This window comes from Podarcis melisellensis (assembly GCF_964234715.1).
Source record: "Podarcis melisellensis genome assembly, chromosome: 5".
Taxonomy (NCBI): domain Eukaryota; kingdom Metazoa; phylum Chordata; class Lepidosauria; order Squamata; family Lacertidae; genus Podarcis; species Podarcis melisellensis.
Genome location: NC_138537.1, coordinates 16,989,250 through 17,016,378, shown reverse-complemented (window position 1 = coordinate 17,016,378; position 27,129 = coordinate 16,989,250). Strand labels below are relative to the sequence as shown.

The following is a 27,129-nucleotide window of genomic DNA, read 5'->3' as shown; positions in this document are numbered from 1 at the left end:
CCTCTCGCTGCTTTTTAAATTTGGGGAAGTTTGGTAGAAAGGCTCATATATGACTACAAATTGACCCTGTGCCACCACTGTGATTGCTTTTTCTGCTGCCACCACCCCGTTTTTCACGGGGACACACAGAGTCCAGACAGTTGTTAACATAAACAAATAATCAAGTTTATTTTTAAATGCAGGAACAAGCTTATGGTTTCAGTTAGTTTTTCTTCACAGTTTCTTAATCTTAGTTCCTAACAACTTCACACTGATTATTCCCAACTATCTATCTGACTCCACCTGACAATTCCTCTCTCACAATACAACTCGACCAACCCACTGCCTGTTCCTCCCTCTTCCTTCTTCAGTTCCCAAAACTCAACTAACTTTCAAAACCTCCCTCTCTAACTTTTACTCCTCCCTTGCATTCCCATGGCCAATCATCATTTAACTCTTTCCTTATGACCCACCTAGGAGGCAAATGCCACAAGCTCCCTCATATATGACTACAAAATTGTGCAGGCATACAACCAGATTTTAGGAAATGGCTATAATATTGATATGCTCTCTCGTATTCCCAAGCAGCGAGAGATTCTAGGGACGACTGCACTTCCCAGGGTGCAGCTTCCTTGGAATCAAGGTTGATGGAGACTATGGTAGCTTTAGGATATATGGTTTTATTTACACAAATATACCACCTGAGCATGGGACACAGGCACTCATAACATTAACACTCCCATAGATTTTGCCCCCCCTTTTAGGTTTCCAAGGGAGCCCCAAAGACCAGCATAGAGCAAGATATGCTTCTTTCTCCATCTTCCAACATTAAGCTTCTAGCTCTCACAAACAACTCTGTCTATTGTTCTTCTAGGTAAAAGGTAAAGGACCCCTGGATGGTTAAGCCCAGTCAAAGGTGACTATGGGGTGTGGCATGTTGGGATTTTGCCTATGTGCAACTTCCCACAGAGGCAATTAAGAGTTGGCCGAAGGCCAAGAAGACTGAGCAGGGGGAGTTATTCTGCCTAGAGATATGGGACCTTGGATAAAACTCTGCTATTGATCGAGGTCTCCACATAGGCATGATGGTTAATGACCTTCCTTGGCTGGATAGTTGGCTGGTCAGTGTTGTGTTCTGAGAGTCGTTTGGAGTTTGTTAAGAGAGAGAGTTTAAGATCCATGTCTGTATCTTGTATGCAGTAACTTGTAAGCCTGCTGTAAATAATAAACACCTCTAAGTAACCAAGTTACTCGTAGCAGCGTCTTGTTCCTGCTTCATCCTGCCTGCCTGCAACTGATTGCTTCTGGAAGTCTGTTTGTGCTCTGCTATATTCAACTGGGTCTGGCTAAGATCCTGCAACAGGTTAAAGTTGTGAAACACCAATATGGTGCTCATCTTGCTTCAGGCAGAGGGAGCCAGTGTTTGTCCACAGGCAGCTTTCCAGCATGACTAAACTGCTTCTGGCACAACGGGACACTGTGATGGAAACCAGAGCGTATGGAAACGCTGTCTACCTTCCTGCCATAGTGGTACCTATTTATCTGCTTGCACTGACATGCTTTCAAGCTGCTAGGTTGGTAGGTTCTTCTACCTACTAGCCAGGTGAGGAAAGGCCTACCCATTTGTTTCTACAGCAAAGGGGCTCACTCTTTTAAGATGAAGCTCACTCATCAAAGATGCAGATGTTGAGCACTTAGCTGAGCAGCAAACCTTGACAAAGGGACTAGTTTGACCCCTATTTTATAATAGGGGTCACATTTTGGGCCAGCACCGTTGGAGTTCTCATAGGACTCCAAAACATGTTTTTTGTAATGATGCTGGTCTAGAATACAACGGCCTGATGATAGCCAGATCCACTGAATTGGGCTGACGGATGGTCCTGTTAGATCATTACAATCTCCACGCTGCATTTTAGGTTCTCAAGCGTTCGGGAAATCTTCCTTCAACAAAGTAATTGCATTCATATCCATTAGAGTTTGTTCCTGGCACATCTAGATAGATCTAGGGATTATTTATACAGCGAAAATTAGGCATTCTCCCATTTGGGTGTTTAAAAGGGAGGAAGGGTGAAACCTCCTTTCCTGTGGCTGACATAGAAGCAATAGATCAAAAGTGCCCTATCATATCATTCTGCCTAGTGTTTTATAGGCAACCTAGACAGCAGGATTTCAGAAGATTAAATATATATATATTTCCTTTTAAAATTTGTCTTGGGAGAAGTGTCAAGAAACCTAAATAAGAAACATTTAAAAACGATTTGTCAAAGCCCTCTGTAATGTTAATTTCTCTCCCTGCTACAGAGCCCCTTTCTGCCCCCCACCCCACTTTATCCTCCAGTATTTCTCCCATAATGGAAGCTGTGGTTTGTAGAGGAGGGAACAATTACGCATTGCCTGCTAGCACAGCGCTTAATGTATGATAACCATTAGAGTGTGAAGACTTTCAACCAAATGAAATTTTTCAGGTTATGAACAGCCTCAAAGGAGGGGGCGCAGGCAAGCTCTGCAAGGCTCTGTTCCGGGAGGGTGGTCTGCAATTATTTATCACCCCTCACCAAAAGAAGGCGAAAATTAAGGGAGTGTTCCCTGCTGGAGGTAATGATATAAAGAAACGCTGACGTAGATCCGGGACAATAAACAGAAGCAATAGCCTTGAGAGCGATGGGGAATTAGCGAGCCCCATCCCAAAAAAGAGCAACCTCGCTGCCGACGCTTTGTCACTCTGACGCAGCGAAGGCATAAACAATCCCGGAGCTGGAACTCATTATTAGTGATTTCATAGATCAAAGTTTTTCTAGCCTGGTTGATCCCACAGAATGAGAGACTTAGGGTGCTAGGAGGGTGAAAACAAACGATCATTTACCAAGTGGATAACTTGTTCGCAGCAGCTTTGCAACCACACGGGGAACTGATTGTCTGTAACATCCGCCCATATGATAAGGAGCATTTTGCCACCACTCCTGGCACCAGGGGCAGATACTTGTCAAATTATTCTTGGACTGATAGTGCAGATTATCAGCTCCATGTGCAGCTTGTTATCCCAGGGAATCTTAGGATCTGTCTTCTCCACACTGCTTCTCCCACACCCTCGGGATAAAGCAAATGTCCCTTGGGGTGACTATCTAGGTTTGTGGAGAGGCATGGCTCCAGTCTAACCTGTCTTGGTCCACCTCTGTGGAATCAGATTCCACTGGGTGGTCTAGAACAGTGTTTCCCAACCTTGGGTCTCCAGCTGTTTTTGGACTACAGTTCCCATCATCCCTGACCACTGGTCTTGCTAGCTAGGGATGATGGGAGTTGTAGTCCAAAAACAGCTGGAGACCCAAGGTTGGGAAACATTGGTCTAGAAAGATGCCTCAGGCATCTTCAGTACATTCAGAGCTAGGGCCATGGTGGGCAGTTTCCTGCTTTGTAGAGGAGTTGAAAATGTGGACCATGCGGGTGGCAGTGTACCCACCAGTACCTGTTACAGTGCCTGAAAAATGTCTCAATAAGTATCTCCACAAAAACAAACAATGCTCAAGAGGCTTGCGGATTTTCTTGTTCACTGCATTAGATCAGACTCTCACCTACACTCAACTTGCTCCACTTGTCACTGGATCTCCACATGTCATTGGATGCCAGGATGGGGCACCCTCTTTCCCCATCTATTCTGGACAGAGGAGAGATGCAAAAAGGTTCTCCCTGTGAATGAAGCTCGGCTGATAAGGTGCCTTCTCCCCATTGATGAGACTGCTGGTGCTGGGTATTGCACCATTTTTGCGACTCTGTCTCTTTTTCTGCTGTTTCATTAGCAACACTTTTGTGCTATGCCACAGCCCATGGCAGCCATTTTGAGTTATGCTACACCCTATGGCAGCCATTTTGTGACTGGCACTAATACACCCAATACGCCCAGTGGCCCAAAAAGGTTGATGACCCTCTGGTCTAATGTTCTTGGGTGCTCCTTGCATAAACCAAACTCCAAATAAAGGTTCCTCCTGCAGTTTTGTTTGTCAATGCCATTTCCCTTCCCTAAATTAAGGAAGACAGAATCATCACACTCCTCCTAGGTCCTAGTGCTCTCCATCTCTACAGAGACCCTGCAGCTTATTTTTTCTTGCTTTTTTTTTTGGCTCTCATTAAATTTGGGTTATATGATGGTTTCACGCTGACCTGAGCTGGATTTCAGTGATCTCCTGGAATTCAAGGGCAGCTTAGAGCAGGCGCTTTCTGTGCTGTTATTCCATACAACAATGTCACCATCAGAACTCCCTGAAATAGACAATGAAAAGTCGATGCACTTTCAAGGTGGGCTATAATCAAATATGAAATTTTGTAACATGAGTTCTTTTTTAAAAAGTGAGGGATGTGCTGTGAAAATGCAATGTCTTTTTGTGGCTTCACAGGCCTATGGGGAATACAAGACAGAGCTGTTAGAACAACAGCAAGGTCTGATTTCAAAGAAAATAAAATAAAATTCTATTGTACAGATGCTAAATTAAGTCATACAGCCTATACCTTGTATCACCCAATCTTATTGTCCCATCTGATTTCTGTTTCCAGCATTCAACTTTCCTTATCAGGTGAACATTTCAATGCCATTTCCCTTAAACGTTCAATTGTCTCAGATTCCAAGCTTTGGGCAGTATCTAATGAAGTAGATTCACAAAAATTCCAGCTTGCACAATGGAACCACCAGAACAGATTTAGAACAGAGGCATGCAGGGAACGGAGGTTATGTGGTATGGTCAAAGTCATTGCATTAGTAGATCTGCTTTGCTGGATACTGCTCTTTGTGCTTAGCTGTTCGAAAGGTACGGAACAGCAACTGACTTTGGATCAAACATCAGGTTCATTTGCAAAGAGAATCTATAATATATAACAGGTCAGCTGACTCAGCATTTAAGCAAGAGGTCGTGGCCCATAGTCCCAGGAGAGACATTGTCTCAGCTTTCAATTTCAAGACACATCATCAAATACTTGGGATACATCCTGATCCTGCCAGCAGGTTGACAAGAAAGGATAAAGTTTAACCATCACAGAGAGCATCTTAGGACCATTTGTAGCCTGATTCTGCCCAGTGAGTGATTAGGAGCTTTAAATTCTAAAGCTGAGCTGGCCACATTGTGACTTGCTTGGCTCTTATTTGAAGGTGCAGGCAGAACCAATCATATTAGCATAGCTTTTATATTTAAAAACTATTGATTTCAAGCAAATATTGCATCCAAGCCCTCCTACTGCCTTGCCCCCTTAGTTGCTTCAACAATTCAGATCATATCTCGATTCTGCATGGTAGGTGGAGGTGACTTTTGAAGTTGGCTTGTTTCCACTAACCATAGTTAAGATTAACCACTGTTTGTTGGGCTCAGATGGGTTGTCGAGTTCAAACCCAGCGAGCTTCCAAACTCCTTCTCACAGCCACGCCACAAGAGAGGGTAAAGAGAGAACCTATGGGCCTGAAGAGGGAGGCTAGGCACATTGTAGTAACACTAAACTGTGTGTCCCAAAATTGTGGGTTGTCAAACAGAGAGCAGTGGAGGCTGGTGCTCACTGCAATTGGTAGGGCAGAAGTCCAGGAGTCCAACAGTAGCTGGATTCAGAGCCAATGACAGGTGGGGCCAGCTAATTCAAGTTTTTCCTTCCTCCTCCCCACTGCAGAATTCTACAAGGTGGAAACTAAGACACTGCATCCAAGGTTGCCCCGTCATCTGGTTGTAAGCCTGGCAAGCAGGGTGGGGCAGCGCTGAATGCACACTAAGGTTGGTGGGGCAGTGCCCTATTTTCCCTTATCAACCAACCATTGGTGGAGAGTTTGATTGCTCACCACCACCATTGACTATGGGCTATAAGAATGTTCAACTAGACCTGATCCAAACTTATTGACTGTCAATATGCCATGTGATAAGACCTAAGCCAGGGGTCAGCAAGGCTTACCGGGCATGGGCTAGATCACTCCCATGGAGATCCATTTCTGTGGTGCCAGAAATCGCTTCTGTGCATGCACAGAAACTATTTCCAGCACCGTGGACATGTGCGGACGTGATTTCCGGTGTCTGGGCATGTGCAAAAGCGATTTCTGGAGCCGCAGAAGAGAGTCCCCGCACTGTGCCGGTTTAGCGCAGTGCGCAGGGACTCACTGAGTGGGCAGCTCGGTTCAAGGGTGGCTTGTGGGCTGGTTAAACAGCCTCCATGGGCCACTTTTGGCCCATGGGCTGCAGGTTGGGAACTCCTGACCCAAGCTCATTCCAAGTTAGGAAAGCTTTTCAGCCTGAGCACAAAGGGGTTCCATGCCTCTCTCTTGATCTTCTCTGGCAACATCCAGACCCACCTGGGCATCTTCTATGAATCTCATTCCACTGACTTGGTAGGAGCTTTCCCCACCCAACGCCATGCAGGAGGAGGATCAGTCCCATCATGACACACTTCATGACACACTTTCTTTGTCTGCTTCTCAAAAGATGTCATTTGTCTGTGTCTTGTAAGTAATTCAGCTCTGCCAAGAGCTGAGTAGCTAAGCCAGGCTGGGCAGAATCATCTCTAGCCATGCGTATAGATGACGACGGACCCAACTGCTAATCTCAGGATGATCTATTGGGCAATAAACGTTCCACTACCTGTAACTAGAGTCTGCGGGGACAGAAACGCCGCACATAAGATGTCATCCTGGTGCCGAGCTCCTCCTTTCCATTCCGAAGGCTGAACCAGAAACTGAGTCAAGCTGCTCAGGCGGAAGACAGTAATTGTCCTAACGAGAAAGACAAGAGCAAACAAAGCAGCCTGAGCGAACTCCAAAGTCACAATTCATTTTCCAAGCCGAGGCTCTGTGTTTATCCCTCAGGTTCAGGTGCCTGCAGCAGAAGATGGATTCCAGAGGAGCAGAAATGTTTTATTTATTCCCAAGGTAACAGTGCTAGTCCTCAAGCGTATATAGAGAAAAGTTCGGAAATGGGGAGTGTCAAAGAAACCAAGCCTGAATCTGAACAGGGTTTTCCACTGATCAGCAGAAGTGAGACGGAGGCACAGCCTGTGCAAATACAGGTCCACATAGTTAACAGATATCCAGAACTGCAGACTAATTTATTCCCCAGGGCTGGGATGAGCTTTGCAATTTGCATGGCAAAGGAGCCTGTAAAGGGAACACACTTTTGCTTTAGCACCCAAGAATCATAACTAAATTGTAGGGGCAGGAAGCTGTCACCTAGAGCAGGGATGGGGAACCTTTGGGTTTGCAATAGCTGTTGGAATCCAAATCCCATTAGGCCCATGATCAATGGTCAGGGATGATGGTTGCTGGAGAGGTATATGTCAGGGAACTGCCATCGGAGCCGGAGGCGGAGGGAAGGCTCCGGAGGGATGCCGGAGAGGGTCCCAGTAGGGAGAGAGGCAGCCCATCTGCTGGGGAAGGAAATCAGCGTAACACCAGTGGAGGGGCAGATGGGGGAATCGGAGAGGAGGCTCCAGGACTCCTCGCCGGAGACCAGCGGGGAGAGCACGGGTCCTCCGCTGCCCACACCCTCCCTGCGCAGAAGACTTCGCGCAGGGAGAGTAGGCGGAGACTTGGCGTCAAAGAACTTCTTTGCTGGAAGAAGTTCAAGAAACGCCCACTGACGGATTCTGCCAGCGACTGAGACATCCACGAAGTGAAAGGCTGTCCAGACAGGAAGGGTTCAACCAGGTAACCTAGCCAGGAGTGGAGGCAACTTACGCACAAGCAACCCCTAGAACCATTACAGTATACCATATTTTTCGCTCTATAAGACGCATCAGACCATAAGACTCACCTAGTTTTTGGAGGAGGGAAACAAGAAAAAAAATATTCTGAATCTCAGAAGCCAGAACAGCAAGAGGGATTGCTGCGCAGTGAAAGCAGCAATCCCTCTTGCTGTTCTGGCTTCTGGGATAGCTGCACAGCCTGCATTTGCTCCATAAGACGCACACACATTTCCCCTTACTTTTTAGGAGGGAAAAGTGAGTCTTATAAAGCAAAAAACTCGGTAGTTCCCCATCACTGCTCAAGTGCCTCCTTTACTGCATAGCACCTTCTCGCATGCCTGTTGTCAAATCTGCACACAGTTGCATGGCCGGGGTTGGGGAACCATAGTGAAGCAAATGCCATGCCCAGTAGAGTCAAATTCTGTCACTTGTGAAAACAATTTTAACTGAGCAAATCTACATATCTCGCATAATGTATTCTGCCTCTACTAGCCATGGGGGAGGCTCGGTGCATTATGAAAAGTCCCCAGCCCTGAACATTCATCCCCTACTCTTGTTTCTGAGATATTAACAGACAGGCAATAATCTACATGCACACTCTGGCGCATGCCTGCCAAATGCCCCGGGGGAAAATGGGACATTTTTTCACATGTGACCATGGCAGCTATTTTGGGTGCCAGAATCTCACACACTCTTGTGCTGTGCTCTTAGCCCCCCACACACACAAAAGCACTTTTGGGAGGGCAAGAGCAATGTGCGGGTCATGTGACTCACCCAGGAGTGCATCCGAGAAGATGTGCGTCCCAGTTTGGGGTCTCCAAAAGTTGGGCGATATGCTGGTGGAAGGGACATCCCCATAGCATGCCACTCTTTGAGTCCTTGACACAGGGGAGGTGCGTTCCATTTTACCACTAGACCATGCTACATCCCTCCCACTGCTGCCCCCCTCCTCATTGCCATACTACTGGTGACCCCATGCCTCTCTGACCTGTGTTGTGTGGCAGTGCCTGCAAAGCACAAGATCTCACTGAAATCTTGTACGCTCTGTGAGTCCTCACCAGAAACTGGTGCCATTGCCTGCATGGGCATTGCCTCTTGGGCTTCCAGCACTCGGGGCAGGTGCCTCACCTTATAATACTACTAATAATAATTTATTATTTATACCCCGCCCATCTGGCTGGGTTTCCCCAACCACTCTGGGTGGCTTCCAACCGAATATTAAAAAAAAAAATAGCATCAGACATTTAAAACTTCCCTAAAAAGGCCACTTTCAGTTGTCTTTTAAAAGTAAAATAGTTGCTTATTGCCTTGACATCTGCTGGGAGGGTGTTCCATAGGGCAGGGGCCACTACCAAGAAGGCCCTCTGCTTGGTTCCCTGCAACCTCACTTATCGCAGCAAGGGAACTGCCAGAAGGCCCTCGGCGCTGGACCTCAGTGTCCAGGCTGGATGATGGGGTGGAGACGCTCCTTCAGGTATACAGGACCGAGGCCACTTTGCCTCATCCACGGGCCAGGCCTGCTTTGACAATGCATTCCTCATAGCACCCACCTGCCTCTCCTATAGAGCAGAGATAGAGAACATCATGCCAGATGCAGTCACCTGGGGCTCTCCTCATGCCACACACACACACACACACACACACCTCTTCCCAAGCTATGCTCCCTTCTGGCCCTGCTTTGCACTCTCCTTGAGATTTTTTGCTTGGCTGGAATGCACCCTTGAATTCTAACAATGGTTATGTATGTGAGTGTGTAGAAACCAGCCTACGGCACAAAGGCACAAAGGGTAAAATTTGCATCCATTGGTCTGCCCACTCTTGTCTCTGGTCCCACAAGGGAATTTGGCTCTCAAGCTGGAGAAGATTCACCTGCTGGGCTACAGAGCCATCCTGCAGACCCACATATCTCCCAGAGTGCCATAGGCAGGCTACTCACGCACACTGAGTATGAAATTAATGCACCATAGTGTTTAGACTGCTGGATCAGGACCAGTGAGTCCAGGGTCCAAATCTTCACTTGGTCATCGAGCTAATAAGGTGACCTGGGGCCCTTTCTTAGCCAAACAAACCTCACAAGGTTGTTGCCTGGACAAATGGGGAGGCCCAAGAACCCTGCCCTCGGAGGAGGTAAATGAGATGATAAACAGTGGGTCGTGCTGATGACTTTTTCAAAGGAAACTTGACATCTAGAGTGGCTGAGTCAAGATGTCAAAGCCCACTCCAAATACCAGCGTCTGTTTTTCTTTGCAGTGTCATCACGACACAGCAGAGCACATCTAATTTAGGATATCCATCCCCCTCCAACCTCCTGGTCTCTGTGCCTATCTCATCCTCCATTCTCATCTCTCCTTATTCAAATAAGGCAATTTGTGTGAAATCCCCCAAACTTTGGAAAGAGAGCCAGTAATCAAAAAAAAGGGAGGGAGTGACTAACCCTCAAGCAAAGAAAATATAGCACATTGATACATATCTTCGCAACATGAAATGGAATATTTTAATCATTTGTTTCTATTTCTCCCCCTTTCTGTATCAGGCATTGTTATAGAAACTGCATTGTAAGTGTCATTCTGGGATTTTCTCATCCTTCGCCTATTATAGTTCAATCATACTTCCTCGCTGCCAAAACATAATGGCAAAGCTGTCTCCAGTGCAATGCGTATTGTTTCCGACCGTACTAATAGACAAGGGGGATAATTATTGCGCCAGTCTTCTCACGGCAGTGTTATGACGAGCCGCAGTGTTGATTTCTCCCCCACCTTTTTTTCCCTAATTAAAATCTGCATTGGAGGGGATGGGCAGAATAAAAAAGAGAGGAGAAGAAGAAGTGTGGAGTTCTTAAGAAACCCAAGAAGTACACAGGTTTGCGGTTTTTTAACAACCATGAACACGACACAGAGGACAATAATAGGGATGGGTGAATCTCTCAAATTTGGTTTCTCTCCATTTCTCATTTTTCCAATCTAAAATTAAATTCTCCATATTTCCACATCAATTTGCTTTTTTAAAAAATAGTCTCATGAAAAGTCTTCTGCATTTTAGTGTGAATGTATTCTAATATATTTATTTTTATTCATCTACTGCATTTATCTCCCACCTTTTCCTCCATGGAGCTCAGTGAGAAAGGAGTTCCTTTTTCTCCAAGTTGCGCAAACCCTGTGAGCTTCATGGCTGACTGGGAATTTGAACGCTGGTCTCCCAAGTGCTAGTCCAATACAGTCAAACCTCTGTTCTCGAACGGCTCCGTTTTCGAAAGTTTTGGCGATCAAACGATTTTCGGAAGGCGAACATGCTATGCAGCTTCCGTTTTGAGTTTCCCTATTGTATTGAGTCTTCTGCTTTCAGTTTTGTGTTGTCAAACGTTTCAGAACTACTGACAACAACATTCAACAACCGAGGTTTGACCGTGCTCCAACCACTGTACCACACAGCTTATGTTTGTGGGGATTAGAATGTTGGTGTAGAGATTAGAACTGCTTTGAGGGGGGGAGTTACAATAAAGTGGTATAAGCATTTTATGGAACAAGTAAATAAAATAAAAATTTGTCTCCCACTGTAGTCTCAAGTCTGATCAAAGCCCCCATGGTTGCTAACTGCAGCACAGGGCAAAAAGTTTCCCCAGACTCCATACACACCAGGTTCCCAATCTGGATCTGGACCTCCAAATCAAACATTTCATTGTAAAGCCTTTCTTCATTTGGAAGTATTTCTTCCCAATTTTCCATTCCTGGAAAGATGGAAAACTTGTGAAAATACTGAAGAGGTGGAGGGAGCCTCTCATGGCAATGTTTTGTATTTGAGGATAAGTAGTGTTTAAAAAAATCATCCTGTTGCAAAAAACCCCATAGCCAGGTGTCAAAAATGAGTAATTTGAGACTGGCGGGTGCTGAGATTTAAACTTGCCACCCTGACGCCTTCAAATTGAACCCCAAAACTTGGGACCTAGCAAGACTATTTAATTCACACCAGAATGCAGAGACAGTGGGAGCAATTCCCCCTTCCCACACATTCAGTGGTCCATTCGCCCATCACCAGCAGTCTTGCGTATTCCTGTGTCTTTTTTTATTTCCAAAAATACCTATTTAAATGTGCTTGACTTCAAAGTCAAAAGAGGGTTAGGGAATATATTTTTAGATCAATGTTACGGGGCGCTCTGCTTCTAAACTGCATGTAGCCAGTCTGAGATGGTTCTGCTTTTCAAGTCTGCGCAAACAGAGAACACCTCTGCTCTGAGGCAATCCCTTATGAATTATTCCTTCAGGGAGAAAAAGGGAGACAGACCTCATAGAAGCCTGACTAGCACAATACTCTGGGGGGCAAATCCAATATACCTAGCGAGAACTGGAAAATGTTCTGCAAAAGTGCAAAATCTGAAAGGTTTTGAATCTATTTGCCCGCCCCACCCCAAGTGATTCCACAACTCTCCACAGGAGACCCAATTGCCACAGTTTTTTGGTTCTTAAAAGGTAAAGGGACCCCTACCATTAGGTCTAGTCATGACCGACTCTGGGGTTGCGGCGCTCATCTCGCTTTAGTTGCCGAGGGAGCCGGCGTACAGCTTCCGGGTCATGTGGCCAGCATGACTAAACCACTTCTGAAGCAATGGGACACCATGGAGGAAACCAGAGCACATGGAAATGCCGTTTACCTTCCCACCACAGCAGTACCTTTTTATCTACTTGCACTGGTGTGCTTTCGAACTGCTGCTTTCGAACTGCTGGGTTGGCAGGAGATGGGACAGAGCAACGGGAGCTCACTCCATCAGAGGTGTAGGAAGGGAGTGTGGTGGGTGCGGTGCTCCCCAGGTGTCATGACTGAGGGGGGTGACAAAATGGAAGGCGAGTGGGCCGCACACCTCGCGCCCGGTGGCAGCAGCTCTTCCTCAACCCTCCTCAGCCATGATGAGGCACACCGAGCCAAAGCAGCTCCATTGCCGGGTAATGTCTGAACCGGCTGCGGAGAGCAGGAGCAAAGTGAGCAGCAGCTTCCCCGCCCCTCTCCTGCCCTGAACTGTGGCACATGGGAGGGCACCCTCTGTGTCCCTCCCCCCTCGGGAGCATGCCCACTCTGGGCAGTGCAGGCATTATGCTCCGACGCTGCACTCCGTCGCAAGGATTCGAACCACCAACCTTCCAATCAGCAAGTCCAAGAGGCTCAGTGGTTTAGACCACAGGGCCACCCGCGTCCCTCTAAGAGGATACCCTCTGCAGGTGAGGGTATTCTGCAGATACCGCCTAATTAGAAAGTATCCTGTATGGTGTCAGAATCAGGATTTTAGTGCAGCGGTCCCTCCTTGTTGAAATTTCCACCTTTTGCATATCCTACATCCCTGTTGTCTTTCTGGGTGCCTGTTGAAGATTTCCCTGTCTCAACTGAAGTTGAAGTTCTCAATCTCCAGCCTAGCCCAAGGGGGGAGAGAGAGATAGGACTTGGGGGGGGGGGCTGATTTGTCTCTAAGATACAGCAGAGAGTTAATTTGTTGTGTCTGAATGCAATAGAATATGGATAAGGTGTTCACACTCTCCTGCCTTGGTTACCTCAGAGTCATATTTAGGATGTATTTTCCCCCTGGAACTAAGGGCTTGCAGAAAAAGAACAGTACCTTGAAATAAGGATTTTTTTTTGGTCACTCTGCTGAGAGAGTAGAGATCAGCAAGCAGAGGCTGAATCCCCTTAATCCTGCCTAATCTATAGTTTATAAAACCACAACACTTATCCTGACTAAAGCAGGCTTTGTAGAGCAAGCAGCGCTGCCCCTATTTTCCATTCTCTTTAAGCATATTTACATTGATTTTTTTATTTCCCGTGCCAATAGAATTTGCTCAGAAGAAATGAGGAGAAGCCAGGGTCCACAGCTGAGCAGTATCAGACAGAACAGGCTCGAGGGGAGAAAACCCAGATTTTGATATCATCACGCATTCACGCTATGCTACAGGAGATTTTAAAGACTGCAAACCTCTAGGCACCTTGTTTACTTATTATGAATTTTTAATAGCATAACCGTAAGTGCCTCACACTTCCTGTCCCACTGCGTTTCGCAGCTCATTTGCCCGCTTTCGTTCTCCCCTCTCATCCCTTAAAAGATGTTCAAGTTCATGATGGACGGACAACTTGCGCATCTTCCAATTAGGCGGAAGACGTTGGATGGGACATTCAGGAAAACAGAAAGTGCACACAAATGTGTCACGTCTAGAATCAGATAGAGACTAATGAGCAATGGCAGCAGTAACTCTGCACATCACCCACCAGTCTCTCCCCTATAAAAAGACCGCTTCCCACTTGTTTGTGCACTTCCTTCAGGTTTAATATTCATGAACTGATGATTTAGATTATGTAGTGTCTTTATTTTTAGCCCTTACCAGGATGTGTTCTTTGCATCCTCATTATCATTCCTTCTTACTTTTGCTGTTTGGAGTCTTTGCGCCTCTGTTCCTCTATACTTGTGGTCAGCAACTAAAAGCCCCCAGATTGACTCCATAGCCTTGAGATACACTGCTCAACTCTTCAATTGCAAACCCACCCCTGAGATATCTGTTCAGTGCTTTTTTTTTCCCCTTAAAAAATGTTTAGGGGTACTCTCATTTTGACTCAAGAAAATCACCGGGAAAGGAAATGATGCCGCCACTGGAGGTGGTAACAACGAAACTGACCAATCACCATGCTAGATTCCAACTCCTACTTCACACATTAAACGCTCGCTTCCGTCTGAGACTCAGGAAACACAAGGACAGGAAATGAGGCTGCCATTAGGGGTAGCAATGGAACTGGCAATTCACCATGCTATTCAACAGAACTGACGATTCAGCGTGCTAGAGAAGAAACTAAAAATTTAATTTTTTTAGTTTCTTCTCCTGTTAGATTCACAAAATGTTTAGGGGTATGCGTACCCCTGTGTCCCCCCAGAAAAAAAGCACTGGATCTGTTTAAAGGAGTGGGACCTCTGGCAGGAGGACTTGCCAGCAGAGCATGGGGGGGCAGGGAGAGTTAGTGTCATGAACTGGTTGGATGCAGAGGGATGGTGGGAGGAACCAGCTGGGGAACCACCAATGGAAGAAGGCTCAGAGCCCAGGAAGTGGTGGTGGGACAATGATGAATGGTTACAGGGAGAAGAGGGAAAGGACTGGGAAGAGGACATGTCAGAAGCTGAGGAGGTAACAAGAAGAGCAGGGAGAGTCTGTGGCAGACAGAAGTCAAGAATCAGAAGTAGAAGTAGAAGCTGAAGCAGGAGAGTGGGTGGAAGAAGGCCAAGAAGCAGAGATGAGTCAGGCTGGTGAAGACTCACAGGTGTCTCCCCTTCCTGCTGCCACAAGCTCCCCTCCCTCTTTGTCTCTCAGAACCAGAAGAGGCATGAAAAGGGTGAAGGAGAGGTCGGCTGCACGCAGGCACTGTCTCCAATTGTTTTGGGGAAAGCCTGGAGATGAGGGGACTTAAATGGATGTGAGGAGTGGAGACTTTCAGTCTTGGCAAATGATTTTCATGGAGGAAAGTCACTGGGAAATGAGCTGCTCTGCTCATTAGGCCTGACCTTCAACCAAGACTGTGGAGATTGTATTTTTGCTAATAGTTAACTACATCTTCGAACTTTGGTACCTCGGGTTACATACGCTTCAGATTACATATGCTTCAGGTTACAGACTCTGCTAACCCAGAAATAGTGCTTCAGGTTAAGAACTTTGCTTCAGGATGAGAACAGAAATCGTGCTCCGGCGATGTGGCAACAGCAGGAGGCCGCATTAGCTAAAGCGGTGCTTCAGGTTAAGAACAGTTTCAGGTTAAGAACGGAGCTCTGGAACAAATTAAGTACTTAACCCGAGGTACCACTGTATGTGATTACTGGCCAGCCCACTCCTGTGACAGAACAAAATAAATTCCAAACAATGTAGTTACTGCAAGGGGTATAAGAAGGCATCGTTTTCCATTCCACCCTGCATTCATCACATGCAGCACTGTTTCACCTCTGTTGCAGTTCGCCTTCTGCCCAAAACTACATTATTCACCTCAATCTCCACCTTGACAGTATTATACCACTTACATAATTAATTTTGTAAATCAAAAGGATTTAACTTTCTTTTTGCATGTAAATGCAAAGAAGCATTGGGGGGGTACACACCAATTACAGGCTGAAAGCATTTGCCCCCACACAAATTAGGGTCAATTACAAACCATTTGGAGAATGAAAGCAACAGCAACAATGAATGTGAATCCCATTTGCTGAACTGATTTTTGCTCTGGAAATGGGTGAGTAATGGGGCAATTTCTGCTCCTCTTTCTGCCAGAATTCTCTGACATCCCTATTTGCTGCACTAGCTGCCTTCTCAGTCTGCTTCCTATATTGGATGAAGCAGAATTTTGCCTAATGAAAGTTCATGGCTACAAGATACCAGCTACCAGGGCCAGCCCAAGACATTTTGCTGCCAAAGGTGACAAGATGGTGCCTCCCCCAATGCACATAACAGATGCTGACCAGAAAAATATTTATTTAATGTTGTCATGTCCTCCACCACACCTGAGGGCAAGAGATTGGCTGAGGATGTGCCGGGCAGACCATGTGGCACACACAGCACTGCCTTTGTTGTTGCTGCTCCCCTGCTCCTGGCTTCTGCCGCCTGAGGTGGCTGCCACACTTTTCCCAATGATAGGGTCGGCCCACCACTTACACAGTTTCAAAGTACATTTAAATCTTTGAACAGTGTTTTACTTTGTCCCTGTTTTGAGCCGATTCCCAATGTCATGTTCAACAAGTGCAACCATCGTGTAATCATTTGATGGTATGGAGTAAGTGGCTAATTGCTATGAAGAGAGCTGCTTTATCAGATGAATGCAGTACCCTTCGGCGGAGAAAAGCGATGGAAGGATGATCTTCAATTTATGCACAGGTGATAGAACACACTTGATAGTCATCACCTATCAGTGTGGCATCTGTTCGGTAACTGGCCAGCCCAATAACCCATAATAACTGATGAGAGCCATTCCATGCATCCACTTTATCAAACGATAAACACAATCAATTATCATGTGACTAAGGTAAGGTATAGACCTCAGTGATAACCTTTCTCTTTGGGTAACTAGCAGCTACACAGACTTTGTAAAATAAATGAAGGCTATGTTGTCTCATAATGTTGGTTCTGTAAATAGCACTGACTTGGCTACAAAGAACCTTTTCCACAATATTTTGTTAGTGTGTGTGTATGTGTGGGGGGGACAGAGGAATAGAGAGACTCTGGTTTCCAAGCTCTGCCTTCTAAAGCTTCTTCTCCACACAATCCCATTGGGGAGGGGAGGAGAATTTGTTTCACTTTGCATATTCAAACTTTCCCAAACAAGAAATGAACTGAAATGCAGCCATCCTGAGAAATTTGCACTTCTCCAAATTTTGAAGTGCAGTTTTCCAGAGAAGCAATGTCCAGAAAAATGTGCACAATGGGGGAAAATATGTATAAAAAGGCATATATTAATGAAAATAACATACAAAAAATGTGTTTTATTAGGCAAAAATGTATGTATAACTGAGCTCTCAGATGCTGACAGATTTTCATGAGGACTTATTCAATTTAAAAAAATTGTGAACTGATGAAGAAACATGGAGGAATGAACCTAAGACTGGAAAAATGAGAAAATGAGAGAAATCAAAATTGACAGATTCGTTCATAGCTACAGCTCAAAACTTGCTGAAGGGTGCCTGGCCATCAGAACTGGCTTTTTATTGGGGGACAAAATATGCTGCAGTGGGAAAGAGGTGATGGGAAAGGAGAATTTTGGTCTCTGGGTCCAAAGCTAGGGATGTAAGAAGGAATCATTTCCTGTTCAACACTATGTTAATTGCATGCAGCACTGTTTCTGTTCTACTGCAGTTCAGCTTCTGCCAAACACTATGTTATTTATCTCTCTGCTCACTGTGGTGAAATTACATAGTGTACATAATTTATTATGTAAGTTCTATCACCATCATCTTATTCCACCTCATTAATTTCCTTGTAAAGGAAGCAGAACGCAAATGGGAGAGAGGCAATCAATTACATATTGTTCTGGAACTAAAGGCAGCAACAGCAAATACTAATATCTGCTGTACTGATTTCCATTTTGGACAAGGAACGGATACAAAAAATATTAGCAATTTCCATTCCTGCTTCTGCTTATGTTGGAATTCTCTGACAGTCTTCATCTAAGCTATTTTCCACTATAGCAAGTGAGAATTTGTAGGTGGGGGAGAGAGAGACTGGGGGAAGGGAGGAAGATTCTGGACCTGTAGAAAAATAATTTCAAAGGAAAAGAAATATGCACAAAAAGCAATTAATCTCACCCTAATTTCCAGACCCTCCACATAATTTTATAGTGAACAACAGCAATGAGCCTCTGCCTCTATAGAGGAAGCAGCCTTTGAGTGTTGTCTAAGTTTTCAAATTTATGGACAGAAGGGTTTCTAATTAAGTCCTGCCATTATTTTTTGCAGAACATCTTGGTGGAGGAAATATATAGCTCATCACCTCCCTGCAAGGATCTTTAAACAATTTTAATGGCTTTCTCTACCTCCAGCAGAAAACAAAAACAAAAAAACTTTTTTAAAGTAAAGAACTTACCAAATAAAGCAGTGCTAGAATATTACACTTGAGAGTAATCCCACAAAGGCTCAACCAGGACACCTTTGGGTGTCATGAAATTGGTTGCCGCCCCACCCAACACAGAACACCAGTTCATGCACTCATCAGGCCTTCGGAGAACTGGGCTACCTGAAGGGAATTTAGCTTCTCCGTGTTGGGTCACTTTTAGAAGAGAAAAACAGGTTAACAATCCATCTGTGCAGTAGAGACAAAAAGGATTGTAATGCTCTTCCACCACAATGGCTACATTAGATGTGACATTTGTTTTCCCTTGCATCACTTTTTTTTTAATAGCCAGCACTGGGGATCTAGGGTTGTTGGTCCTATGGAATGGGTAGAGGGATAGGGGGTCTTGGGAAATAGTGTTTCCCATGACCCTTAACTGGAAACAGTATTTGCAAGGATCCTTATAAAGGATGCCAAAGACTGAACCTGAGACCTTCTGCATGCAAACCAGGTTGTTGGGCCTGTGGAATGGTTAGAGGGACATGGGGGTCTTGGGAAATAGTGTTTCCCGTGACCCTTAACTGGAAATAGTATTTGCCAGGATCCCAAGGACAGGATGCCAAGACCTTCTCCATGCAAACCAGATCACTGTGTTGTGGTCTTTCTTGCTCACGAAATATCACCCTAGGCATGCATTAGCAGGAGGACCATATCCCCGTGTTTAAATTAAAAAGGGAGGTTAGGTTATACACTTTGCTATAATTCAGGCTGCACCAACCTGGTGGCCTTCAGATTTCAGACTACAAGTCCCATCATCCGGCCCCAATTGGGACTGATTGGAGTTGGAATCCAAAACATATGGAGGGCACTAGGATGGAAAAGTTGCTTTAGTGACAGGGTTAAAAAAAAACCTTTCTAAAATACATTGTTGTTGTGCAATTTAGTCTTGACTACATCCAAGGACATTTCCCACAGAACCTTTTGGAAAGACTCACTTCCCCACTCCCCCTCAAGGAAATCTAAAATGGTGTCCCTGATCAAGACAGATGAGATTCTTTCCTGCTACGCTGCACCTTTGAATATCACATCCTTTCTCAGATGACACACAGACACTGCTAAATCTGTTCTTGGATTCACTTATCAAACAGCCCTTGAATTGGTGTGACAGCCTGGAGAGATAAGCATTAGTTGATGTTATCTCCAGAAATGGAAGCAAAAAAAGTACACTTTTCCAATTTGCACATTCTCCAACATTGCGGCTTGATATTTACACAGTACCTGTCCCAGCCCAGAACTAATATAGTCCAGCTTAGCACCATGATCTGAGAGATTTCAACTGCTCGGTCTCTTCCGGCATTGAGCTTATGGTGACAATGTCCGTTGAAGTCCCAGATCTGCAATTTAAATTAGGAAAACAATATGACAAAAAACAAAGTAGGAAATGTCTTGGCAATTTCAGAAGCAACACATCAAAACATGCAAAAACATAAACATTGCTAAGACACGCTACATAGACCTATTTAATGTAGGTGGGGGTGGAACATTGCTTGTTGGTAGGACACAGGAGATCATGCAGGAGATCCCAGCTTTTGTCCTTGTAAACTTCCATTAAAAGGATCACAATAACATGCAGTGGGAAGGACTCTGCTGTGTGAGACTGATATGCTCACACTTATAGAAAAAATGCAGTTGCTTTTCTCAGTACAGTTATGGACGAATAAAGCTGAGTAAGAGGACATTCATGAACCTGGACCAGGCTGAACCTAGGAGCTATGCAGATGCTGAAGTCCAAAAGATGCTGGTGTACTCCAGTTCCCATCATCCCTGACTATTGGCCCTGCTGGTTGGGGCTGATCAGAGTTGGAGGCCAACAACATGTGGAGGACCACAGGTTCCTAATGCACAGTGGAAGTGCAAGAGAAATGGCGGGGGGAGATCTCTGTGGACTCAGCTATACATCTGCAAAGAAAACATTTTAAGTGTGTTTTAAGTGCAATATACAATGTGACACTAAGATGGCGATGAGCCTTATGGAAAATTCAATGTATTTTTTAAAACGCTTTTTTAAAAAAAGGCATTTTCAGAATGTTTTTTATATGTGTGTAGATTCCACCTGTGTGTTCAGTCTCAGTGGATTTTACACATGTACAACTGTACGAACATTGGGTTCTTATCTTGCAAGCAGGAATACAGGTACTGTATTTTTCGCTCTATAAGACGCACCAGACCATAAGACGCACCTAGTTTTTGGAGAAGGAAAACAAGAAAAAAAATATTATGAATCCCAGAAGCCAGAACTGCAAGAGGGATCATTGCGCAGCAAAAGCAGTGATCCCTCTTGCTGTTCTGGCTTCTGGGATAGCTGCGCCGCCTGCATTCACTCCATAAGACGCACACACATTTCCCCTTACTTTTTAGGAGGGAAAAGGTGAGTCTTGTAGAGTAAAAAATACAGTATATGGGAATGTTCAGCTGAGCACACAGAGGTTATGGGTGAGGGCCCAAAGCACATTCACTGTACGTAGTTGTAACATCTGCATGGGACTTTAGCCATTACCAACTCAGTTTGGTCATCAATAACTTTAGCTGGAATGGAACAATGGCTTTTGAAAACACAGCCCTGATTTTCTTAAACCAGTAGGGTTGCAGTCCTAAACTGACTGAACTGGGAGAATGCCTCAGTGAATTCAATAGGGCTTAATCAGTGCTTTTTTTCCTAAAGAAATGTTTAGGGATACTTTCATTTTGACTCAAGAAAATCACCATTTTATAGATTTTAAATCAGGGAGAATAAATACAGTCATACCTTGGGTTAAAGACGCTTCAGGTTAAATCTTTTCAGGTTGCGTCCTGCGGCGACCCGGAAGTTTCCGAACAGGTTGCTTCCGGGTTTCGCCGCTCGAGCATGCGCAGACGCTCAGAATGACGTCACACGCATGCACAGACACGGCGAATCGTGACCCGCACACGCACAGACGCGGGTTGCATTCTGCTCATAATGCGAATGGGGCTCCGGAATGGATCCCATTTGCATCCAGAGGTACCACTGTACAGTAAATGGACAGTAAAAGTACAAAGATTCACAAAATGTTTAGGGGCATGTGTACCCCTGTGTCCCCCCAGAAAAAAAGCACTGTGCTTAATTTTGAACCAATATGATCAGGACTCCAACCTAAGAGATTTCATTACTTTATACAATGGGTATGGAAATCATGGTCCTTAACAACAATTACTGTTTCAACTAAGCAGGAAAGTGATATCTGCTTAGCAAAACAAACAAATATATTTTTAGTAGTTGGAATATGAGGCCCAGAATGAAAGATTAGCACCATAGGCCTCCTGCAGATAACCCACCTCTGCACCAAAAATCTAGTCTTCCATGGTGAGTTGGATTTCCCCTCTCCAGCAGCACTTTCAGCTGTTCCAAACTTTCCGCCTCCCATACTTCAAGGACTGATCTCTCATCTGCATGAATCCAGGGAACTCGGAGGTCTGTAAATGATCTCTGACTATCGTCAAAGGGGGGAGTCAAATTTGGATTGGACTTGATATGAGACAAGCCATTTCCTGCTTTTTTGGTATGGCTTGGCTTATTTCCAACCTAATTCAGTGTGAGCTCCATCCATCTCTACTATAATTATTCTGCCATGATTCCTGTTAGGCAGACAATAATTGCCAGCCAGAAGAACTGACCACATGGAAATAAAATATTGGTATTTATTTTGTATTTATATCATCATTCCTTTCGTTTGCTAACAAGGGTCTGTAAAAACATGCCCTGTATGCAAAACTCCAGTAATCCCAAAAGCTTTTTAATTGCTGCTAATTAAAGCAGGAAAGGTTTCCTGAACTGAAGGAATTATGTGCTGAATTAAGCATAAATGGTTGAAGAGCTATTGCACTTCGGCATAACTCTCAAAGCACTTTCCACTGGAGGTTAAAACATTATCTCCATTTTTGTAGGCAAGGATAGACCATAATCTTTTCAACATGCATGTGGTGCGTTGAATAACTTCATGCTTCTCCTTATCACCCCTTCTCATCGAAAGCTAGCCCGTCAAGGAGCCAAGTCTTTGATCTAACAGGCTTAGCTTTTATTATGTAAGAGTTTCTAATGTAAAAAAGCACTCCCAAAATGTAGCATCCCAACTACATTCTGAAGTACTATCACCATGCCTTCTCCATCCTACCGAAGTCAGAGAACACTTTTTATTCTATATAAAGCTGGCAATTGAAATACTGGTAATGGATCGGGTCTTGGCAAAGTGAGCTCAACAAAGGTTCCCTTGAAACCAATGGGATAAATTTGTGGGGGGAAATTCAAATAAATTCCAGCCATATATATATGGCTATACAACTGGACTATATATATTCCAGTTGTCTTTGTCCATGGAGTTTTCTTGGCAGGGATACTGGAGTGGCTTGCCGGTTCCTGCTCAAGAAGATCAAACCTATGCATTCTTAAGGAAATCAGCCCTGAGTGCTCACTGGAAGGACAGATCCTGAAGCTGAGACTCCAATACTTTGGCCACCTCATGAGAAGAGAAGACTCCCTGGAAAAGAACCTGATGTTGGGAAAGATGGAGGGCACAAGGAGAAGGGGATGACAGAGGATGAGATGGTTGGATAGTGTTCTCGAAGCTACCAGCATGAGTTTGACCAAACTGCGGGAGGCAGTGGAAGACAGGAGTGCCTGGCATGCTCTGGTCCATGGGGTCACGAAGAGTCGGACATGACTAAACGACTAAAAAACAACAACATATTGTCCAGTAGCACCTTAGAGACCAACTAAGTTTGTTCTTGGTATAAGCTTTCATGTGCATGCACACTTCTTCAAATACACAGATTCCAGCCCAATCTGTTTCCCTTTACCATTTTGTCATTCCAGAATCCAGTTGCTAATATTTGCCCCCTACAACTCCTACAACAGAGCCATGCACTGTTGTTAGCCCATGTATTCTGCGAAATTGCATGTTGAGTGAAGTGGCTTCTCCCCCGTCAGTAACACATACACACCTTTACGGTTCCATCTGTGCTTCCGGTGAAGAGTCTGGTCTGAGTCCCATCGAGAGCCATAGTACTGATCTCAGCATTGCCATGGCAACCTGTAAACTCTTTGATTTTCTGCCCAGTATCAATCAGCCAGAAGATAACAGTAGATCCAGCATCTGAGCTGATTACCTAAGGAAGAAGGAGGGGGAGAGAGATTCTGGAATCAAAACCTTGCTTGTTTGCTCTCCGCATCTCCTTCCACACAAACACCTTCATTACTATAATCTTACGCATACGTGAACCTCACTTATATAATTGCCAACATTTGAAATGCAAATCCGAAAAATGTCGGCATTGATTTTCTCATCTTCTTTCTTTCAACTCATTAGAAGATTTATCTCCCCCTCCCCATTAAAGTTTATGGACTGCTTCTTATCCTATCTTAAATACCTGCCTTCCCAGCAAGCTCCGTTTAGCTAAAGAATAATGACTTAACTGCCATTATCATTCAAGGGAGAAAAGAGGTGACTTGTTCCTTCTGCAGATAATACCCCAGTCCAGAGGGGGACAATGTGTCCTTAGCAGCAAGAAGTGCAACAGAGAATTTTCCAGCTGAAATTATAAGGGTGCACCAGACAAAGCGCTTTGTACAGTGCCATGAGATAAACCAGCCTCACTTTATCACAGCAATTGATCCATTGAGTAATGGATCTTTAAAGCTGATCTAGGAAATGTCTCCGTATGCATTAGCTTTAATTTAAAAATTTAACTGTGTGGTCAGATTGGAAGAAAGTCCATTTGGAGACAGATCATGCTCAGTCTCCTATGATAGCTTTAAGTCCAGGGCATGCTATGTTACTCATAAAATTACATTTTCTTCACCATTTTATGTGTGATTTATTGCAGAAGAGTTGGAGCCTATCAGGGATAGACAACCTCTCCCAACTTGTAGCTTTAAAAGTCCGAGCGACAAAAGCAATATATGGTTTTTCAACATGGGCATATTTGGGGGGGTTACGTTCTGGACCCCCACACACATTGGCCCACATAAGGCAGTCCCGCCCCATTCTGCCCATGCTCCCAACCTGTTTTACCCCTTTCTCTGATGTTCTTGTGACATTTTTGGGTCTCTTCCAGGTTTGGTACAATGCTTGTGTGTGTGGTCACACACAATGTTGGACACGCGTAAAATGGTCACTGCCTGTACTCAGAGAATTGTATCCAACTATCCCATACTCTGTGGGTTAAACTACAGAGCCTAGGACTTGCCAATCAGAAGGTCAGCAGTTCGAATCCCCACGACGGGGTGAGTTCCCATTGCTTGGTCCCAGCTCCTGCCAACCTAGCAGTTCAAAAGCACGCCAGTGCAAGTAGATAAATAAGTACCGCTCCGACGGGAAGGTAAATAGCATTTCCGTGCACTGCTCTGGTTCGCCAGAAGCGGCTTAGTCATGCTGGCCACATGACCCGGAAGCTGTATGCTGGCTCCCTCAGCCAATAAAGCGAGATGAGCACCGCAACCCCAGAGTCGGTCATCACTGGACCTAATGGTCAGGGGTCCCTTTACCTTTACCTAACCCATACTCAAGAGAAGACCCACTGAAATCAGTGAGCTTGACAAATTTGTATACTGATTTAAGTAGGTCTGTTCTGAGTATGACTTAGATACAACCTAGAATAGTATTTGCTCAACATATCTAAAAATCAAAGTGAGAGAAGGCTGCCATTTGGGGATATGGTATCGGAGTCCTCAGAGGACGAACCAGATACCCCACAGGTTAAGGACCTTGAGGATGTTATAAGAAAAAAACTGCTCCTTTTCCCTTATGGGGTACCTAAGATCCCTTATAGAGTCCTTAAGTAGGTTCCCTATCAGTAGGAGAAAATAACAGAGACCAACCAGAGAATATTGAGAAGCAAAGCAGCTAGTAAGTCTGATCTTTATTAAACAGTTGCAACATGGTCCTCACTCACCACATGCATGAGGGAGGAGGAACCCAGAACAATGGTGTGCAAGCCCTTATATAGACTTTTGAAATTGCCCACCCTGTAACTCACGACCACCCCCCAAAACATCATACATACATCACAGAAGGAGGCGGTCTACAGCAGAAATCCTGTCTGCCAGGAAACCTGTTAATGGTCAGTGATTGCCCTACCTGGGCAGCCTGGCCATTCTTTTGTGATGGTTAATACTTTAGTTCCTGAATACAGGTCACAGGCTCGCCCTATTCATACACAAATATGCCCTTAAGACAGGATTTGTAAGCAAAAAGACAAAGGGAAGGCTTTCCCCATTTTCTCCCTCCTTGCAGAGAAATATATTGAGGTCAATGTGTGAGAGTCAAAATGGCTTCAGCATTGCTCTCCTGTACTATTTCAGACAACGTGGTTTATGTACTTATGTATGTGTTTGCCTTGTACATTTATGAACGTATTTAATATCTGAAACCTTAGATGAAACCTTAGAATTCTTATAACAAGGAGGAGACAGAGTCCCCTGGAAACTGTGCTGAAGATCCACTAGCAATGAGATCTAGCAATGAACATGTAGAGCTCTTAGAGATGGTGGAGCCACCACTCCCAGTTATTAAGAACACTGGCACCAGAAGGTCCTGGTCCAGGCTGGAGAGCTGTGATACAGCATGCTTCTATGGACCTAGAGTCACTGTGTGGCTTGCGAGTAAGGGCTCTCTTTTCACTGTTGTGCCTTGTTCGAACTCCCTGTGATAGTGAACTTGGATTATTGTCCAATGGTGCCCATGGATCATATTTTGGACCTCAACTGATTTTCCATGTTTGATCCTGCTTTGTCTGCACTGTGCCTGCAACCCTGGCCTTGCAGAAGGCCTTCTCGGTAGTGGCACCCGCCCTGTGGAACGCCCTCCCACCAGCAGTCAAGGAAATAAACAACTCTCTGACTTTCAGAAGACATCTGAAGGCAGCCCTGTTTAGGGACGTTTTTAACGTTCAATGTTTTATTGTATTTTTATTGTGTTTTTAATATTCTGTTGGAAGCCGCCTAGACTGGCTGGGGAGGCCGAGCCAGATGGGCAGGGTATAAGTAATAAATTATTATTATTATGGTAAGCATAGGCGCCGACTCCATGGGGCCTGAGGGGGCCCGAGCCCCCTCAAAAAATCATTTGGGGGGGCTCCCCCCCCCAATAATTTAAGAAAATTATTACCATATTTTTCCCTCTATAACACGCAGATTTTTTCTTCTAAAAGGGAAGGGGAAATGTCTGTGCATGTTATAGAGCGAATGTGTGGTCCCTGGAGCTGAAAACCGCGCGTCGGAGAAGGGAACCCTGAAAAGAGGAAGCGGCTGCTTTTCTGCATTCTGCCTCAGGGTCTTACTGCCCACCCTCCTCTGTTTCCTTGCTGTGTTTGCTCAAACGGAACAAAGAGCAGGGAAAGCCCCTCCCCTCCAGGCAAGCAGGCTGGCTTGGGTGGGTAGGTGAGGGAATACTTTTGCCTTCCTTTCCTCCCTGCCGTTATACCCCTCCCCTGCATTCTTAGCCAGCTGCTTCTCTGCACACCCCTCTCGTGCTCCTTGTCCGTTCTGTGTTTTTCCTTCCCTCCCCACTTAAAATGTGGTTTAAAAGCATGGATCCACATGGATCCTCAGGATCTTTGCATTGGGTCACCCCAAATTCACCAACAGATCACATAGCATGTCCATGGCTACAGCCTGCCCCCCCAAAATCACACACCCACTGTTGCCTGGGGCTGCAGTGGTGCAAAAATGTGGTTAAAAAGCATGGATCCACATGGATCCTCAGGATCTTTGCATTGGGTCACCCCAAATTCACCATCAGAGCACATAGCATGTCCATGGCTACAGCCTGCCCCCCCAAAATCACACACCCACTGTTGCCTGGGGCTGCAATGGTGCAAAAACGTGGTTACAAAGCATGGA

The 27,129-nt window shown here is 45.1% G+C and overlaps 1 protein-coding gene across 1 annotated transcript in view; it reads right to left on the bottom strand.

Annotated features, from left to right (window-relative positions):
* WDR49 (WD repeat domain 49) overlaps window positions 1-27,129 on the bottom strand; it is a 94,917-nt gene that overhangs the window by 25,823 nt on the left and 41,965 nt on the right. The window contains exons 8-11 of the mRNA XM_081911452.1: window positions 23,232-23,396; window positions 19,494-19,609; window positions 6,576-6,706; window positions 4,135-4,233 (exon numbers count right to left, since the gene is read on the bottom strand). Of these exons, the coding sequence (XP_081767578.1) occupies window positions 4,135-4,233; window positions 6,576-6,706; window positions 19,494-19,609; window positions 23,232-23,396 (511 nt within the window). The remainder of the gene's footprint in view (window positions 1-4,134; window positions 4,234-6,575; window positions 6,707-19,493; window positions 19,610-23,231; window positions 23,397-27,129) is intronic.